At 42.1% G+C, this 21,419-nt stretch overlaps 1 protein-coding gene across 1 annotated transcript in view; it reads right to left on the reverse strand.

Annotated features, from left to right (window-relative positions):
• Positions 1–259: 259 nt before the first annotated feature.
• ENPP6 (ectonucleotide pyrophosphatase/phosphodiesterase 6) overlaps positions 260–21,419 on the reverse strand; it is a 351,117-nt gene continuing 329,957 nt past the window's right edge. Inside the window, exons 7-8 of the mRNA XM_078678008.1 lie at positions 9,483–9,609; positions 260–3,192 (exon numbers count right to left, since the gene is read on the reverse strand). Of these exons, the coding sequence (XP_078534134.1) occupies positions 2,978–3,192; positions 9,483–9,609 (342 nt within the window). The 3' untranslated portion in view covers positions 260–2,977. The remainder of the gene's footprint in view (positions 3,193–9,482; positions 9,610–21,419) is intronic.

Here is a 21,419-nt window from a genome sequence, read left to right on the forward strand (position 1 = left end):
GTATGTTGGCCGTTGCTCACTATAGGAACTTAAAATGCTAAGTAATATAAGATATACATTAGTTACTTAAGAGTGTCCTCCCCATGTGCTGCCATGTTACCCCATTCAAGCTTAGCGGCTTGATAAAAGCAGTGTCAACTATTACAGACAAGCTCCAATCCACCTGAATGCAGGGCTTCAGAGGACATCTCTTTAGAGGAAACTGGTTCAGAGGAAAAATCAGTAAGGTTGCCTGCATGAACAAAACAGAAAACATTGATTTTATTTTTTAAACAATTTTTATTTAAAACTTAAGGTATGATCGACACAAACAGCCAGCCACTTGAACTAACAAAGACAATACATGTACTATCAAACGATCAGTGACATCCCCGGTTGAAAGTATTTTATATCGCTATGCCACTGGCCATATAAATTAAACAAGACAGTTAACACTCTTTTTAAAATGTTGAATATGTTTTACATTTTTTCCACATCTTTTTCCATTTCATTTGCAAAACTAGCTGACATGATGTACAGATTGCAACAGGCAAATTCTGTGTGGCCCGAAGGAATGAATGCAGGCTGAAGAGGTATCCAATATTTTTTCATATGGGTTCCCAAAGTTCTTTTAACGCAAAAATGTATTTTATTTTTAAAAGTACCAAATAAAATCCCAGCCTTGATCCATCAAAATCCAGTTCCTAAGACTCTTGCCTAGAAACAGTTACATAATCAAAGAAACGTAGAAAGATTCCAGGAATTTCTTATACATGTAGGGGAAGAATTATCAAGACCACCACTGCAAAGTGACCCAAAGTGGTCAAAGTCATGAAAAAGTATTTTGTTGCCAGCGCAAAACATTTGTTTGAGTTGGAAAGTTGCCCTTTTTTGTAGTGCAAATATACATTTGTGTTATATTGTATCAAGAGGGTGTTCCATGTCTGTTACTTGGGCATTCCAGCCATAGCACCCATGGTGTTTTGATGCAAATTCAGATCTACAGCAATAGCCAGACCTGGCATTGTGACAAAAAGTAACGCATCCTGAGAAAGGCGCAAAGTCTCCCCCCAAAAATAACTTGAGGACAGACTTGCAGACTCCATTTCAATCCGCATACAAGTACAAAAGCTGAACTTGGTGGGATTCTCAAACTCAGCTTTCTGGAATCAAGAGTTCTCTAATCTTAGAGTTTCAATTACCACAGTGGAATATCCTCTACTATGATGCGTTTTAGGCTGTCGAAATGCGAGGTTTAATTGTGGGAACATCAGTGATCCTGCAGGAAGCAGGAGGCTGCAACTGGGAAAGTCTTAGAAACCCACAAAGATGTCATTTTGTGGTTGTTCCCCAAGAGTCACAACTTGCAAGCACTTAACTGTAATGGAAACACTAGATTAAGAGTAGAAATGGAAGTGAAAGGGCCAACTGTCCCCCTAATTTCAGTGGATGTCATGGAAAAAACGTTAATCACAGATTTCAAATGTGGTCAAAAAAAGTTAAAACTACAAATGTACGTTTCTATAAGCATTTGCAAAGGTTTCTTTCTCTGCTACTTTGTGGAATTTTCAAAACTTTGCAATATTCATAACCTCTCTCATTAACCTCTGGTTTTTAATTTAGAAAATGCATCTTCAAAGTTCTCCACCCGTGGTATTGTTCACCATCCCGCCTTTCCAGTGCATGCATTGGTGCTTCTGAGCGCTGCCCCTGCTTGTGGGGGGGAAAAGGAATGTGTTTCACATTTGGTGGTACTTCTCACACACCCAGATCTTTTTGAAGGATCTGTCCATTTCTTTATATACCTGTGATGCAGCTGCACCCTGAGGTTCTCTTATTTGAAGCTGGAGACCAAAGTTTTGGAAACTCTGCTTCACCCCTTTGGTAATTTACTTTTGGTAGTAGCTATGTCGGATGCTGACAAGCCGGCCCAAACAATGTGCATGGGTTAACAGGGTATGCCAGTAGCACACCATAGACAGTCTAGCATAATATAGGCACAACAGGGCCATTGCCTTTTGAGAATTTATGGCTGGAATATACAGAATGTTCATGCCCCCTTCCTTGCTAAGCCACTGGTATCCTGAGACCTGATATTTTGCCTCAATGTGACCTCAGATGTCCACACAAATGTCAGACTCAATCTTGGTTTCTCATTAACTGTGCCAAAAGTCGTCTTAGTGATTATCAGACAATGAATGACAAATCTGATTGGTTGGGCATTCTACTTTTCCCAACCTTCTTGTTTACAATTTGTTTTTTAAAGCAATATACATTTAATTTAAGATACGATATGATCACAGTGTTGATGCGAGTTGTATTTTACTCTAATTTATTTTGAAGGTTTCAATTGGAAAATATTGTTATTGTTTTACGACTAATATTTTTTAGAAGGGGCGTTTTGATACTTTCGTGATGTACAACTGCTGAATAAAAATAACATCAGAAAAACTTTGCAATGTTAGTTAACTTCGCAATGTTAGTGAACTTTACAAAGTTTGAATTTATTTAAATAAACTGAGGAGGTTGAGTAGAGACAAAATCAGCAAAAATTACTTTAGTGGGAAAGTTCTATTGCAGAAAAATATTCGAGGATATTTATCCTGTAAAAAACATTTTGGAAACTCCATAAAATTCATTCATCTCTGAAAACAAAGTTTAAAACTTTGTAGTGTCCTAATATGTACTAAACCTACTCCTGTGCGCTACGCATGTAGACAATCCGCAGGAGCAATTATACACGAGTAGGCATAGTCCTGCAAATCGAGTGTTTTAAACGCATGGTTTCCTTGTGTATACTGTAGACTCTTTTGAAAATGTAAAAATTTACCTTAATGTTAGAAAGAAACCTCTGATGAGCAGATTACTGTATTTGCTCCGAGTCCTCTGGAATCTGCCCCATGTATACTGGCATCATGTGTTTATTCATTTATCCAGACCATCTCAGATTATTGCAAACAGGGACAGACATTGGTTTGTGACTGACAGTACAAATCAGTTATGTCAACAAGAATGAAAGAACTATTGCCAGTAAACAGCTGCTTAGCTGGGCGGATGGTGACAACCCTGCCAGGTTTGGTTGCATTTTAAGCATGCATTCCACCCTGGACCAGGAGCCGTTGTTCGATTGTGGCTTCGTCCCAGTGACATTACACATGATGTTGTAAACATCCACTGATCGGATTGGAGCAGCTCTAAAGTTTGATTTGAAATCTGAAAAAAATTAAAACAAAAAGTAGTGACCTTTGAGTAACAAAACATGCAGAATTGATAGAATTAGCGTCTAGCCACTTTTATTACTTCCATTTTTTACTAACTATTTAAAACAGTGGCAGACATCTCTTAGACCTTTGGTCTGTACTGTACTCAAGAAGCAAATGCCACACCAGAAAGATTCCCAGTACCTTTAAAGTGCCTTAACATGAGAGTAGCCCTCTTTTATGAGAGGACTTGTACTGCTTAAGTTTACATAACATCTAAATGATTGCACATCTCAATCACAGATGATCTGCATGATGAGGTCAAATTAAAACAATTCAAAAGGTGAGTGCCGAACTATTAGCTTTGCCAGTGCTTGTTTGCATTGGGACTTCTGTGCACTTTCTCTTTTATTTTTAATTTACTGTTCCAAATTTGTCATTGGACGTGTTGGAATGACACTATAAAAGGAAATTGCTGCTGGGAAGCAACAGGCGAGCAGTGTGTGTGCTAGTAGGTGTCTGGGGCCGTAGTGTAAAGAGAAAAGAAATTTAAACAAGCATTGGTAATGCTTCGGTTTCTCCTATGTGATGAATAAAGAGCTGTTTTCATCAATCAACCTCCAGGAGAAGGAAAGAGCTCTTTAACAGATAACACAGGAGTGGAGAGGATGTGGCGCTGACTCAAGAGCTGGAGTTCCTGGCGAGGCCATGCAACATCCTGTGATTCTATGCAAATCACATAGGGGCATATGTAGGAAGCCGTTTGCGATTCGCAAACGCCGGAATTCGCAGAATTCCTGGGTTTGCGAATCGCAATTGGCGTTTTGGTATGTATAGGCCACATAGCAAAATAAGTAATCGCAAAAATTGTGATTCCTTCTTGGCCCATAGGAATGAATGGGACACTCATTCCTTAATTGCGATTCGCAACCAAGGAATTTTAGAGAACCGCAATAAAATTGCGAATTATTACATACATACCATTTTGCAATTCTCAAATAGCGATTCCTTAAAAATCGCTATTTGAGAATCGCAAAATGTAAATTACCTACATATGCCCCTTAGACTCTCCAGTTGCTAAATTGTTATATAAATATGCTGCAATAGTAAAAGGCACACCTTTATGAAAATATAGTTCCACCAAAGCGGATGGTAACAGTATTTCGGTGGCTGGAAACTGATAAGAGAAGCAGACGAGAAACAAGCACTGGTAAATGCAAGAAAATATGCTACAGCCGATAGAAATGGAGGAAAGGTAAGTGGCATGCACATGAACCAACGAGAAGCCAGGAAAGAGGCAGCAGGATGTACGTCCCTTTTAAGTTTATATTAAAAACAAAACATTTCTCAAGAACAGTGCAAGCTCTGTGCAGGCAAAATCTAGAAATGGAAAGCGAGACAGGGTGGCAACAGACAAAAAATATAGAGAAATTCAATAGATAATTGTGAATGTCCTACCATCCTGTGTTGCCACACTTTTCCCTGTACATGTGTGAGCTTATTACCCAAAATAGGAAAGACCTAAGAATGCAAGTGTGGAAAGTGCAAGATTAAATTGGATTTGGGTGGACGTTTGTGATGTGCGTGTTTGTGGTATTAGGGCCAAGATTTGGCTGCTGCCCAGGAAAACCTACAAATCCCAGATGTCTCTGAAAACTAGATACCTGTGGGGATTCCAAGGTGACCTAGCCTGTATGGATGCCATCTGTTTTTTGTCAGCCAGAATGCCTTACAAACATCAATATTTGGTCCCAAAAATATAATTTACCTGTATTTCTAAGAAAGAAAGTTTCAGAATTTGTGGGAAAAATCTCACCACTGTGCATTTGCACACTTCAGTTGATAAAAACAGTACATCACCTGTGGTGGACCTATTGCAATAGACAGGAAAAAGGCTAAAATGTGACCATGTGAAGTTCCTGTAGAATCAAGATGTTGACATGGTCAAAAATGTGGCTTATTCTTGTCTTGTGCAATAAACTCACCTATACATTTTGGATATTGCTTTTATTGGGAGAAGTGTGGGACCATAGGATGAAAGGAATTTTGCCATTTGCTGGACGTTCTGGAATTTCCGTCACGTAAAAGTGAAGAAATTGTGCTTATTTACCTTAACGTTGACCTTTGTATGGCTTTTAGGGTAATACAATATGCTGGGATTCACATAAGACATCAATGATTCCACTGGAGCTCAAGTTTTCATAAAGGTTGGGGATTGGTAGGTTTTCCTGGTTGCTGACAGACTACAGGGACAAGCACTGCTGTCACTGCCAATGGAATATTCCCCCCATCAAAAATATCTCCCAATGTCTGGCGGATGGAGACCTGCCTAGGTTCATTAGTGATACCCAACACATGCCTGGTACCCCTATAGGCAAATGCTGGTCAAGCCTTGGCAGAGATATATTACTGTTGGAGGAAGACTTATAGTAATCAACCAGTTTTGGCAAAAAAAACTGTTGAAAATCTCATGTTCAGTGCATTGTCCTGGCCAGCCAGTTTGAACCGGTCGGGCACCTAGAGTTTGAAACCCTAGCATGCGTAGACGTTGAAAATACATGAATATGGTATATTTCCATTGAATTCAGGGGTGATACCGCTGATTAAAAGATGGGTACATTATGCTTTCAGTTGCTTTCCACATCTCCTATATGCACTGCACCAAATTTCCAGAAATCAGAGAAACCATCCATGTCTGAACATTCACACTCAGGAGACCCAGACAAACAAATATGAGGGTCAAGCAGATATATGTTCCTGCATGAGAGAAACTAGAGGAAGTTACCATGTTTTGGAAAACATTGGTACAAATGTGGCAAACGTCATGTTCAACACACTCTTCCGGCCAGGCACTCAGAGCGAGGGAGGTCTACCTTACATCAATACATTGCTTAGATTGTACAGAATTAGAAAATAGAGGTTTTATACCTTCCATATAGTCCTGAATTTGATCCCATCAATGAGCAATGCGTCGTATATAAGGATTCTGCCACAATTTAGTACTCTGAGCTAATATTCCAAATTTGAAAGCGCAGACACAATTCTCTAGGGAAATCTACATATATTTGGGGTTGTATGACTACAGGTTTTCAGGGCAGCATTTCCTTGATCAATATATATGGATTCATGTGTGTTCATTTGATAAATGCAACACAAGATCTCCAAAGCTGTAAAGAGATATTGATCTGGGGTTTTCACCAACACAAAGCCCCAAATGTGCCAAATAAAATCATATACTTTATATTGGTGGATAAAGAGACTAAAAAGTTCATGCATTTTAACAGCATTATGCTGTTTTTGTTTTTTAAATAAATCCCTAGCACAGTGGTGTACAAACACCGATGGAGTGATATGGGTGATCTTTACCTAGAAACTATTCCAGCCATCTTCAAGAAATGCTGTTGATACATAGTTTTGTCTCACGATCTCATCATCTAATATTTCACACCTGACCCAAACTCTACAAATCATCCCAAAATGGATGGGTTTCCACCATTTTAAACAACTCACAAAATCGGAGTCTGGCTTTCCTACTACCTCTCCTGCGGCTGAAGTCCTTTCTGCATGTCCTATGCCAATCAAAACTTACTGCTACTTAATAACACTCCCACCAGTACCTTCATGGTGCTTACACAACCTTCAAGCCCCACGGTGATGTGATTCCATCGACTCCTACATAGGCACACGTGTGGCTGCCTGTTGGACCACAAAAATAGAAAAACTTCTTGGTTCCTGAGACCTCCAGGATGTAGCACCACCAGCCCTCTTAGATGCCAGACCTTGCTCTTCCCATCAGCTTGCTTCTCTTTAGGTCACCAGCAAGAAGTCCATACCCTACTATGCTGTGCCAAGACCAAGAGCCCAAGAGAAGAACCTACCCCTCGGCAGAGCGGCTAAAGTCTCCTGCAATTGCTCTCAGTGATGAAAAAGCTTTACTCTTGTAAACTGGGTACCTGGGGCGGTATGCAGCGTTTAGAACGCAAGCATTACCACGGAATACCTTTACAACGCGGGCGTAACAACGAAAGTTGTTACCACGCATTGCGCTGGGGGGCGCTCAAGGATAGTAAATGATTTAATTTACTATCCCAACACCTTCCCTACTATCCACGGGGACTGGTGTTGGAATAGTCAATTAAATTAATCAATTTTGCGCCACCCAGCGCAATGCGTGGTAACAACTTTCGTTGTTACGAACGCGTTGTAAAGGTACGCGTTGTCAATGTATGCGTTCTAACGTCATACATCCACCTGGGGCTACCTGTGGTTGGTGGTCACTCCGTAGTGGGGATGAACTGAGCAGCACTTTATTTTGTAATGGAAGCTGTGTACCCGATAAGCTGCCCCATCCAAGTGCTTACTTCACCTCAGTAACAATTGTCTGCGGGGACATGTTATGACATGAATAAGGCATACTTTTGATTCTTCTTGGGTCTTTATTTGCCCTACAACCTTCGTCTTCTTATTTGGCAGCCAAACTCAGTTCAAATACCTATTCCAATAGTATTATTTAAGTTGTGTTACCTCACACAACTGCAACCTGCCTATCTGTGGCCTAATGGCTAGAGCGGTCGACTTCGAAGCTGGGGACCCGAGTTCGGATCTTGGCAGTGATGCTCAACATCTTGTGATTCTGAGCAAATCACTTAACCTCCCCGTGCCTAACAAAGTGAATGTGTCCGTCTGCAGTCCAACTGGTGCTCATGTAAAGCGCTCTAATACCTTTGGATCAAGTTTGCGCTATATAAAACAAAAAGGATCAGTTTCTGCAGTTTCCAATTCTCAAATGATGTTCTATTAAATTGCACAGTTTATCAAACGATATGACAAATACTAGTCTGTCTCCTATATTGCCCTGCAACAGAGATCTGTTACACCTTTCCTGCCAATTGCTTCCATAAAAACACAACCACCCTCCTGGTGCTCCCGCTCACTGTACTTCCAGACTTCAAGGAATGTGCATCTGTCTGTGGTACTGAGGTAGGTCACATAACGCCCAAAAACTTGGGTTATTGAGACTGCACATGAATTTGGTTGTACCTTTCAGTTTAGTAACATTTCACTCAATGGAAGCAGCGCTTATTTTGAGCCGGTGGTTCCCGGTGCTCAGCACCGGCACTTAATCATCAACACCGGTGCTTTTCATGAGCACCAGTTGAGGACACATTCATTTATGTTAGGCATAGGGAAATTAAGTGATTTGCACAGAATCACAGGTTGTTGAGCCGACGCCAAGACACTAACCTTGTTGCCCAGCTCTGAAGTCTGCAGCTCTGGCCATTATGCCACATTCTATTCCCAATTTCATGGTTAGTAGTTGGTTCTGTTTTAGCTGGCGCTAGCAGGAGAAACGGTCTGGTGCAAACTGCCTTCTGACGAGAGCCCCAGCACTTAGTTTTTAGAAATTAAGCACTGAATGGAGGAGATCCCATCAGGACCACATGGCGAGTTAGGCAATCCGCCTGTAATCATTAGCAGTCTGAACCCATATGGTGATACAAAGTACCCAAAGACCGTTGTGATTCCTTGGCCTCCCTTGTTTCAACCTGTGTCCTCCATGGCAATGGACAGGCTCATGTATTTATTACATGAGCATCCATGCATTTTTGTCCTCCCTGGTGGAAGAGGGCGATTTGACGGTGGTCGGCATGAATGAATAATTAGTAAAAGGTAGTACTGTGGATGTTTCAAAAAAGAGAGTGGAAGGTTCCAAATCCCTAAATTGGCTGAAAGGGAACAGAGTAATTAACATAATTAAGAAAAGCTGTGGGACGGACTGTGGTAGGGATAAGAGAATCATTGGAAATAGTGGCGAATAATGTGTGGTGGTACTTGGATAAGGAGCCGTTTGAGTTGAAGGATCCATATTAAGAGTTGACACCAAAGCAAAATCTGTGGTTGTCTAATGCTGAATGAAGAGGCAGAATATAGTGATCAATGAAAAAGAAGAATAAGACAATGGTTGAGTCCCAAAACAAGGTGTGATAGAAATAAGGGCCGGATTTAGAAATTGGCAGACTGGATATCAGTCAAGTTTGTGCTGGATTAACCTATCTGCCTTATCACAAGTGCATTATATCCTGTGGTACTTGTGATAAGACAGACAGAATGTCCGCCAAGTTTGTAACAGAGCAACCCATCCACCAAACTCCAAAACGGGCGCTGGGTAACATTTATAACATTGATGAATATGTTGGACTAAAATGTCTTTGGCGACTTGTTTGAAGTAATTTTGCCTGAAAACAAATTTCCATGATTTTTAATAAGAAAATATTATTAACATGATATAAGTGAGTTTATTACCTGGCCCATAAGCTATGAAGAAGCCTCTCATCGCCATGAGTTCATTATCATACCCGTGCCACCCGTGCTGCCACGCCTCACTCTTTCCATTTGTGCCGTTGTTCCAGAAGGGTAGAAGTTCTTTACTCTGGAAGTACAAAGATGTTTTGTTAAATTGAACTGAATCCTATGAAATGTTTGATACTATACAATGCGTAACCTGTATGGAAACTAGTAAGAGTAGAAGCCAAAGTAAAATTCTTCTTAGCACCCCCTCCACCCCAATGCTGCCAAACAATTCGATGCTGCCTAGTTTTAATTTCACTTCATGCTTCTTTAGCCCACTTCCTGCCCCCTTCACTCTCCTAGACTCCAGCAAACATCGTTGGATAATGCTAGCCGGACAATTGAAAGAATCAATTTTTCCACTCTGCAGGGGTTGTTCGAAAGAGTAAGGGGTTGGTATTACTTGCAGATAATCTATTCTTAAGACACAGGCCATGCTTGTTCACCGTAGAAACCCCAAAAATATTACTGCCAGCATTAAAGCGACCTAAAACATGACATCAGGATACATTCTCATTTAATTTAAAACCTATTTTCTTACCCCATCACTAAAGCCCTAACTTACAACACTTTTCAATCAATCCATTCCCGAAAAATAACCCTTTCCTTTAGCGCGAAAGGACTGACACTCATTAACCTCCATAGAATCAGAATTCTAACACCTCAAGGGCTGTAGGTACCACCACAAATCTCTAATGATGGTCTGTCCTAAACACCTATATGGCGTCCCAGTTATGCTCATTTTAAACTTGACAAAATACCATGTTCAGTGTGTTGTCTATCACAGGCAAAATAGACACCAATTGTTCGTGAAGGCCACATACCATGTTGCCAATTACAGTGTGTACAAAAATGACAATTACATATTTTATTGGTGTAGAGGAATTTGACTCCACAGAATTCCCGAGGGTTACATAAAAACTCCACGGGATTCCGTGGAGGTCCGCCAAAAGGCAGCAATAAGCAAGTCGCTCTGCTCCGCTTTGATCTAGTACCTGTAGTCGGTTACACACTAAAGAATTATTGTTCCAACAGCACCATACAGTGCACCAGAGGGCACAGCTCATCAAGTTGATTTTGCTGCTGCTCAAGTAAATTTTCTACTCTAGCAGCAACCTTCTGACTGACGGACCACCCACCTTAGACAAATCCTGCCAGATTTCCATATAGAATGAATTGAATGAATGAATGAATGAATTACACACTTGGTATAGCGCATGGCTACCCTAAGGCATCCCAGCGCTTTGACCCAGGGCAAATCACCATCACTCATCGGAAAAGGAAAGTCTTAAGTTGTTTCCGAAACACAAGGGGGTTTGGTTGAAGTCGGATGCTCTCTGGTAGATTATTCCAGAATTTGGCCGCTTGAAGGGAGAACAGCCGTCCCCCCATTCGGGATCTTTTGATCCTTGGAACTGTTAAAAGATTAAGTTCACTCGACCTAAGGGTTCTAGAGGGTCGATATGGGCAAAAGAGTGGGCACAAAATAGAAGGACCGTTATTTGTGATAGATTTGTTGACCATACACATGGCCTTGAATCCTATCCTCTCCTGCATCGGGAGCCTGTGTAGAGCACGCAGAGCAGGCTTCACCCAGCTGTGTCTAGGTATTTTGACTAATAGTCGGGCGGCGCAGTTCTGAACTGACTGCAGAATTTTGATAGTGCCCATCGGAGCTCCAAGATAAAGTGCGTTAGAATAGTCCAGTCGAGAGAGGATCAGAGACTGGACCAGGAGCCGTCTGGTTACCGGTGGGAGGAGGTTTAAAACCTTCCTTAGTACCTTGATCAGGCCAAAACATGTTGCGGCAACCTTCCTTGCCTGCACCTGAAATCGGAGAGAGGGATCAAGCCAGACTCCCAAACTCTTGATTTGTTTTTGGGGGACCGGAGGGGGACCCAGACAGCTCGGCCACCATGGATCGAGGTTCATGGGGGCCTTGTACCCCATGATCATGATCTCAGTTTTTGTTCCATTCAATTTCAGAAATGAGGCTTCCATCCAATCACAAACCCTTGTGAGACAGGGGTACAGATTGTTTGTTCCAGAGGTCCCAGCCTCAGATCTGGTTAGAGAGACCACTAACTGAGTGTCATCGGCGTAGGTGACCAGTTTGATTCCCCAGGGAAGCACCACCTCGGCCAAAGGCCTCATATAGATATTAAATAAGGTGGGGCTTAGTGATGATCCCTGGGGAACGCCGTAGTGTAAGGGGAGCTGTCTTGATGAAACATCCCCTTCGAAGACAGAAAATGTTCTTTCTGCTAGGAAAGATTGTAGCCATTTAAGGGCCACCCCGGAGATACCGGCCTCGCATAGACGGCGGATCAGCAAGGAGTGATTAACGTATCGAAGGCTGCGCTGAGGTCCAAAAGGACCACGGCCGCACAGCCTCCCGCATCTACAATCTTCCTCGCTTCCTCCACTACAACAACCAGGGCAGTCTCAGTGCTCTGTTTGATTCTGAAACCTGTTTGAGTAGGGTGAAGCACTGCCTCATTTTCAATAAAAGCGGATACGGCTAGATTTACATACTTCTCCGTAATTTTACTCATCCCTGGCAACAGGGAGATAGGACAATAGTTTGACCAATCCTCAGGGTCTAGATTAGCTTTTTTTAAAAGAGCCTTAACTTTGGCCTGTTTCCATAGTGGGGGGACCACTCCGGTGGAAAGGGAGGAGTTGATCAAATCTCTCATGACTGGGACCACCACCTCAGAAACTTGTTTCAAGACGGAGGGCGGAGCCATGTCCGATGGAGAACCTGACTTAAGATTATCCAAGAGTTTTTCTACTGTGGGGGAGATCCATAAGGGGCAGAACATCCAGGGTTGGTGAAGAGACCAATCGAGGAATGAGCATGGTAGGGTGCATGGAATCATTATCATCGTCCTTCACACAGAAGGAGGAGTAGATGCCAGCAACCTTAGAGCTAAAAAAATTGGCAAGCTCTTCACACCGTTTTAAAGGATCGACCACTTCATTCAGGGGACTAGGTGGAGTAACAAATGACTTAAAGATCTTGTAAATTTCCCTGGGGGAATTAGCGGCTTTTGAGATCTCCAGCTGATAGAATAAAGCTTGGGCCGATTTTAATTGAGTCTTATACACCCTTAGTGTTGCTCTATATTCCATTTTATCTTCCAGGGTAAAATTATTACTCCATTTTCTCTCTACCCTCTTACAATTCCGTTTGAGGCATTTCAATTCTGCCGTGTACCAGGGCATTTTATTGGAACCTACACGGTGCATTACTTTCAATTTAGGAAGAGTAAGATCAAGGGAAGGCTCTATCCACTTATTAAAAGCACCATTAGCTTCAGTGGGGTTATCCTCCTTAATTAACGGAAGAGAATTCTTCAAGGAGGATGCTAACTCTGCCACCGGAAGTTTTGACCAGATCCTACCCATCTTATTAGTTGTTATAGATGGCTGGATGATATCAGCTGGCGTCCATGCAAATGAGAGTAACGCATGATCTGACCATGGAATGAATTGTGACTCCTTCCACTACATGTCCGCAAGGTTGGTATAGAAATGGTCAATCAAGTGGCCTGCAGAGTGAGTAGGTCCCTCTACAATTTGTTTCAACTCTAAGGTCCCCAATCCCTCCAAAAGATTTTGAGAGACAAGAGCTTCAGGTTCATCAATATGAATATTAAAATCCCCAATGATAGAGAAATTAGAAGAAGTACTGCTGAGATGAGTCATTTTATTGAGGAGGGCATTACAAAAGCTATTGTGGGAACCTGGTGGACGATACAATAGGATACCCGAAAGTGTACAGGTCGGGGAGAAGGAAATAGCAAATTCCAGACTTTCGCATTCCGATAGCGGGTTATCAGTAGTACGGCACTTAAATGGATTCTTATAAATGATTGCTATACCTCCGCCCCGGCCTTTTGGACGATCGAGCCTGCTCATCACATAACCTAGGGGCAGGGCCTTAACTATATCCGGGCCTGAGACCTCTGAGAGCCAAGTCTCAGTAAGAAATAGAACATCCGGACTCTGTTCCTCTAGCAACAGGCGGATTTCGACGCTATGTTTCGGTAGCGAACAACAGTTCAGAAGCATTAAGGAGAATGTTTTCAAATTGCCAGTGGATAAAGGAAGGGAACCCTCCTGGCTATCTCCACAATGCGGGCAGGGAATCAGAGGACCACTTAATGGAATTGTAAGTGGGCAGGACTGAACCCTGATATCCCTCAAGGCCAACAGTTGTTCCCTACCGTATGTCAGATCCTCTCCTCTCCTGATGTCTATCCCCCTAGCCCCTGGTCCCGTCCTGTCACGGACGGGCACAGACGGGCTTTCCTTAGGCGCTCCTTTGGCGCGGGACTGGCGCATCCGCTGCTCGCGTCCGCTGCGCCTAATTTATGCGTTTCAGCCTACCTACTTCCCCACCCTAGACGCTGACCTGCCTCCACCCAATATGGCCGCCTCCGCGTCCCAACACAACTCAGCTACCAAGTCGGCTGAGAGGGGTCACAGTTGTCCAAATATACGGCGCAAATAAACTAATGCGTGCAGTTTAAAACAAGGACTATACAATTATTTAATTAATTGTGCAGCGTGACAACAAAATTAAAACATTGCTACATGTGGCAACACAGTTTTATGATTTTTAAAAGGACGAGTTAACTCCCGGCTTCCGCCTCAGGAGTGGGATGATATGCAAGGGATAGAGACTGGAAATCGCGCTAAGGACCCCAAATCTATCTCGTTCTCGCCAACTTACGGTTCTAGAGCCACGCACGAGTAAAAACTCTGCCACGCGTCAATTGGTGGCATTTGGCCAGAATTCTGCATTACAAGATTAACGCAAAGTTACCAAAATGCTGCCAATTCCGTGAGTGGAACAGAATATTCTGCCCACCTCTAGATACATTTATCTCAAATAATCATAAAACATTTTTGTAAATTGAACAAAAATATCCCATTAAGATTGTCCCCATATATTTGCTGAAAATGTATGACGCCCTTGGTAACTGCTTCCTCGACCTGCATCTACCTTTTCCTAACCTGTTCTTATTTGCAGCCTCATGTCATTGTTTCGCTGTAACAAAAAACAAAGAGGGTGAAAATAGGGCTCAGATATTTAGCATATGTTTCCTCTTATTGATCTTTGCCCACTGGTAATTCTATTGACTCAAACACATCATAAATCCAAGTTACAGAGCAGTAGATTTTGTTACAAAGCCAGGGCTGTCAATAATTATCGTGGAGTCGCATTAAAGGAGCTCAACTAGATATTGAATTGAAATATTTGCTAAGTGGCCATAATATCAAAACACCAAACTAGACTGTGGGCCTGATTACAAGTTTAGGTTCACCGCCTTGAAAAGGGCGATGAAATGGCAACTTGGTATATGCTTAGCCAGCACATTCCTCCTGTTTCCAGACTGCTGGCCCAGCGAAATCCTTGATCTTGGCGATACAGGCAGTCTTGCGGAGGTCCGACAGCTACAGTTGTAATACTGCCGGTGGTCCCACAGTGCGGTGGTCGTCGGACCACCACCACGGATTCAGTGGTCCCACGGACAACCGATCCCGTATTCAGGCCCTGAACCTAGAATGTTAAAGTATAAATGTAATTAGGAGGATCTGACAACATTTCTTATTCTGTTGAGACATCAACATATGCCAGGGATGCTGCCAATAAAGAAATCAGTATAAAAGCCGAAATAACATTGTTTGCTTCGACATGTAAATCAGACACCAAGGGACAGATGTAGGTATCCAAATACCGGTCGGTAACGGCCAAAAATACCGATTTTCGGCCGTAACCGACCTGTATTTGGATACTGAGATGTAGGGGATGTCAAAATACAGATTCGGTAATTTTACAGAATCGGTAATTTTACCGAATCGGTAAATTTACCGATTCTGTAAAATTACCGAATCTGTATTTTGACATGTAGGTAGCACTTTAAACAGTGCTACAGGGCTTTAAGGATTTTATTTTACAACCAACTGTTAGTTGGTGGTAAATAACGAATTCCTATGTAAATGCAAATATGTGCATTGACACCTGGGCCTTGTGGCACACATACATGCCCTTAGGGCACACATTTAAGGGCATGTATGTGTGCCACATGGCACACAAGCACTAATCAGGGGTGCAACAGGGTGTCAAAGTGACACCCTGCCACCCTTGAATTTGTCGGTAATTACCGAATCAGTATTTACCGATTCGGTAATTGGCAGCTCTCACAGCGTTGCAATGGGCGGAGGTCTTGAGGGTGCTTAAAAACTACTTGTCATGGAGGATTGTCCTAGATTCTGACCCTTAAGTGTCAAGTTCAAGTTGAAGTTTATTAATGATTCGGAGCTCCCAGGAGGACAACACAAAAATATTTAATTCAAGTTAAAACAAAAGAAAATATTTCCTCAAAATCATTCAAAAGAGTTCAAATAATTAATTTAAGCCATACCGATATTGACCTTGCTAAGCCAGTGTTCATACTAAAATTAGTATGTATTTAAAAAAGTAAAAAATTCGACAACAGAACGAAATTAGAGGGATCAAACAATAACTGCAGTGCTCCCGAGGAAGATCATAACGACAATTTAAAAAACATAGGTCTCAAGCATTTACGGCGATGCAATATAGGGCCAGAACAAAAAAATAAAAAGTGTGTTTCTGATCTTGAACAGCATTCTGACAAAAATTAAGACTTCGGAAGTTCCATACCATTTAGATGTTAAACAATTTAAAGGCATAATATCCAATCGCAATAGTTTCCAGAAACATCTAACCCCATGGGGCATATTCCAGGTCACGTTGGGTTGGACTTTTTTCATTATAATGGCATCTTTTATCCTCTGGTTGCCCCTTTTCTTACCACAAGCCTCGTTGTCCAAGCAAAAAACTTAAGCACAGCTAGGCGTTTTTTAAGAAAGCCTTTAGATGGAAGGTGGGAAGAGAAAGCACTGAACAAGTTGATCTATGGCATATTTGTAATTCCTGTAGAATTAAGTTTTTTTTCTTTTTTCGCCACAAGAATTTCCTTTCTCATTTAGTACCTTAAAGTATGAGGAAGAGAAAGTGAAAACTAACCTTCTAGGAAATGGTTTAATCAAATCACAGGAAGAGAGAGTGAAAGCTATCACAGAGGTACCCCTTTCCTAAAGGTACTATTCCTTAGCCTAGAGGGCCCTCCAGCGCTAGTCATGGTAACGACTTGCGTTGTGAAACCCGCGTTGTAATGGCACTGCGGTGTCATTACCGCGTTGTAAAGGATGTTCCCCACCAGTAGCCTTATAAAATGCTCCCAGTCCCTTAGCCTGGGACTGAGCCTCACACATGTTATTTGAAATATGATAAATATCACTCAGATTGCTGAGCATAAACTTCCCCCCAAAAATAAATGTCTTGACCACTTATAACTTTTGGGAGTCCAACTATCAAGGAAAATTAGCATATTTAGCATTTGTTTTACTGTGGAAGCAGAGAATGTTGCTTTCAGAGGAGTTAATTTTCTGATAGTGTGTGTCAGCCTAGTCTTGCAATGGCCCTCATCGGCTATTAAGACCTTTAGGGGTAAGGGCAAATATCACTATGTCATCTGTATACAGAAGACATGAAATTGTCCGTCCCCCATTATAACGTGATAAATCCATAGTTTGTGAGAGGGAAACAGGCAAGTCTCAGATCTATCGAGAGAAAAGCAGCAGAGCGAGGAGACGCCTCTGCTTTAAACCATTTTTCATTGAGATTGTCCTCAATCACCACCTAATAAGGCTTGACACCATGTGGCAGAAATGCCCACTTGAAATGTATCTAATTCTTCTATTTACACCGGGCCTCTTTGACTCTCTGGCACATACATTCCATGTCCCCTGCCGTGACCACGGATTGTCCTCCGTATGCTGCGGAGGACACTGGCTTCTTCCACACGATCAGGTCCTACCTGCTTTTGCTACCTTACTGGATGGCGGTCCTCCAGGTGGTTCGGGGGGGGGCCATGGACAGAGACTTCACACTTAGTCCCGAATAGTGTTTTTCGGCTTACATGAGTGAACGGCGGCTAGTAAAACTATTGACATGCTTGCGGACTTGGCTTTGATCCTTGCCTGCAGACAACTGACTATGGGCTGGAAATCTGTCCGGGGGTCCATATGTGTACAGGTGGTAGTTAGTATTAGTGAAATGAGTGGACTGTGAGAGAGAAGCAATTGATAGGATGAGGCTAGGGAAGAGAGGAGGGTGCAGATTCTACCCACGTGGATGCTATATTGCTGGCATGCCCTCGTGTGGACTGCAGGGGGCTTATTGTTTAAGAAGAGCCCCTTTCAGGCATACCTACACCCGCCACCGAGTCGTGGCCCCAAGCCTTAATTCGGTAGACTCCAATTAAACCCTCTTGGTTTTTCTGTCTCCTTGCTATGTTTGCCTCCTCTGCTATGGGTCCAATGTTTGTTGGGGACGGGTTTTCTTAGGTGGGAATGTAGCGCTGTGACTGCTGTTATGCATGATTTCTAATTTTGGGGACCTCCATGCTCTCCAAACCCTACTCCCTAATTAGATGTGATTTCACTGTTAATAATGACTGCTGTACTTTTTTTTTTTTTGTTTTCCTCTATGCCTTGCCTGCTGGCATTTGTTTTATTGTATCACCGTTTGTCCTGTAGAATTCAAATGCTTATATAAATATATTGTTTTTTAAAACATTCTCTTTAACACTTTAACCCACCATCTCACCAAACTAGCATCCATAAAATATGCTTCACAAGAGGTACCTGTTCTCTGGGTTGAACAGGACGCCACCCTCTGTTTGATCTCAATACAGCTCTTAGCATTCCCTGATAAATTTTTGGCGGAAAATGGAGAAACATTTACAAATCTGCCCAAATATGTTTACTAAACTAAATACCAGGCAAATCCCTCCTACTTCTCACAATACCATCTGAATCACCCAATGGTTGATTATACCACACCATTCAACCTCTCACAACTGTCAGGCCAGACATAAAAAGCAAACACTAGCCACCATCTCCCTGTTGTAGCCACAACGAGATGAGCTTTTGCCTTAGATTATTAACAGGACTTGGAGGAAGAAGTTAGGGTAGAGTTGGCAAGATGTTGATTGTGATGAGGAAAAATGGTCTGGTCACTCATCTGATATGCAAGAGACCTTACATAAACTTAAGATTGTAATATAAATCTTTAAGACCTTCTTTTGGGTAATTGTGTCGACGCAACCAAAAAGGAGCACCATTTCTGGAAGTAGTGAGAAGAATACTGGGGATACATAACTGAAGTGAAAGGGAAGGCAAACAGGTTGGCAACTGTCTTTTGGCAACTCGGTTTGGTCCCCATAGGCGGACGCACTATATCACACCTGTATCCCTGCTTGTGATTTTATACAGGAATAGCACTGGCTTTCCCTTCAAACGTTTTCCACAGTATTTTGAAATGAGTCTAGGTCAAGGCAGATGGCACACGGACCTTACATCAAGTCTCACATCATTTTTAGAGGGTTCAAACATTACTTATGCAGGCATGGTTATACTGGATCTTGACTTTAGTCATGGGCGCCTGCAGAGTTTTTGATCAGGAAGAAGATGGATTCATTGTCAATATAATCAAATACCATGAATGACAATCTTTATCATTAAATAACAAGAATCAGAATAAGATCTCACAAAGAGAATCTCAAGCACTAGCCCACAGAGAAAATCCAATAGGCAACAACAAAAGTAGGTTTCAAACAATATTTAAGGGACTAATCCATTGGTCTATAATAACCAAAAACCCTACCACACAGCAGTTAAACACAGGGAGCATGATTCTCCCACTTTGATAACTGATGCCAAATGGTGGAGCGGAATGAACTGACCATCTTAATGCAACAACTTTTATTGATTACCGTGAGTTGGGGTAGGTTGGCCCTTTTATACAACATTAACAAAGATGAACATTGGTTATTGCAAGAATAATGAAATCTCCTGTACTGAACTCTGATCCATGGCCCATATTAGCCAAGAACATGAGCATAGAGCATCAAGCCACAATCCCCCATCAACCTTTTATAGCCATGGCGGAGGCCAACGAGTGGGTGACGGCATAGCTTCTGCTGCTTGATGTTTGCCAACCATTGCATTTGGGGAGGTGAGGGTGGATCTCCAATGTGGCAGGCATGGAGGGTAATCATCATAAATGGTCACATGTCATAATCCATTGTAACCCTAAGCCAACCTCTAACTCCATGTGGTCCACATCTTTGGTAAACCCTGTCAATCAAACTCAAAGGTACCAATCCTTTTTCTAAACTCAGATCTAACCTCCTAATTCTGAAATGAACAAATGCTTAAAACCTCCAAATCCTATGACTCTTACCACAAAATGAAAAATATGCATAACTGTAAATAAGACTTCTATAAAGAACTGTGAAATGTATGCATTTATTTGGTAACCCATTATCTAACTGTCCCTACCCCCAGTCACCAAACTTCAGGTATTGTTCGCTCCATTAAATTAACTGCCCAATCTGTTAACCTATTCATATGTGCCTCATTTTATAAGGAATGCCTGATCTTTAAACAAACACATTAAAACACATTAGAATAAAATAAATATTGGGACCAAGAGTGTATGAAAAGTGTTAATGCAAGAAAAGGGGAGCACGATCACCCTCAGATAAAGCCACACAGCTGAGCTCCCTACCAACCACAAAATGTTTCATGGGCTGCCGACAGACGTGCTAGTGTTTCCAGTCAATCATTTCATGAGACAACCAAACGATCCCTAGGCCGTGTGGTAATCATTAAAAATAGTACCTCCTAGCCTATACTACTACTCACGATTTTTGTGGTTGAAATTCGTATGCTGTTGCTGCCTCCTTACTAGATTTCTTTTCCAGCTTTACTAACCTTCACTTCATTTTGTACACTACATTTGAAGCTTAACTACAATGACCTATCTTTAGAACGTCTGCAAATATGAATGTGTTGTCTACCAGCTTCTTACGGTATCATCAATGAAACCATTAACTAGTGAAGTGAAGTGAAGTGAAAAGACATTTATATAGCGCACTACCACTCCAAGGAGCATCTTGGCGCATTTACTCCAATAGCTATCAGCTGTACACCGCTATATTGTTCCGTCCCAAAGGAGAAAAATCAGATCATTACTTTGCATGTTGAGTCAGCAAGAGTGTATATCCAAGTCTTCAAGATTTTTCTAAAGTTCTTTTCGGGGCTGATCGAACGGAGTTGGTAGGGTAGATTGTTCCATGCCTTTGCACCTATCACTGCCAGGGAATTCCCTCCCTTTGTCGACAGTCTAAATTTTGGGACGCTCAATAGGTTAGCTGAGGCAGATCTAAGTTCTCGAGTGGGATAGTACCGTTTGAAAGATTTTCTAAGGTACAGCGGGCCTCGCTTATAAAAGGCCCTGTGAACAATCGTCAGGACCTTGAACAGAATACGTTTTTGAATTGGTAACCAGTGAAGGGTATCCAATGCTGCCGAGGCTGAGGATTTCCGCGGCCACCTGAGCACCAATCTGGCGGCAGCATGTTGAACCATCTGAAGTCTGTGTAGGGCCGACTTATTGGCCGCTGCATACAGACTATTACAGTAGTCTAATTTGGATGTAACTAGTGCTACTGCAACCGTGCGTCTGGCTGGTAGGGGAAGGAGATCAAAGAATTTCCTAAGGCCCTTTATTGTGTTGAAGCATGAGCCAGCTACTTCTCTTGCTTGCTGTTTGAACGAGAGGGTCTCAACAAATTTAATCCCGAGGTTTCGTGCTGCCACAATTGAATTGGGCGGAGCTTCTGCATTCTCTGGCCAGCATGTCTGGGGAGAAAAAAAGTTATTTTGCCCAAACGGCAGAATTTCAGTTTTGGCTGAGTTGGATTTAAGATGGTTATTTGCCATCCA

The sequence above is a fragment of the Lissotriton helveticus genome, chromosome 2_2, assembly GCF_964261635.1.
Source record: "Lissotriton helveticus chromosome 2_2, aLisHel1.1, whole genome shotgun sequence".
NCBI lineage: Eukaryota > Metazoa > Chordata > Amphibia > Caudata > Salamandridae > Lissotriton > Lissotriton helveticus.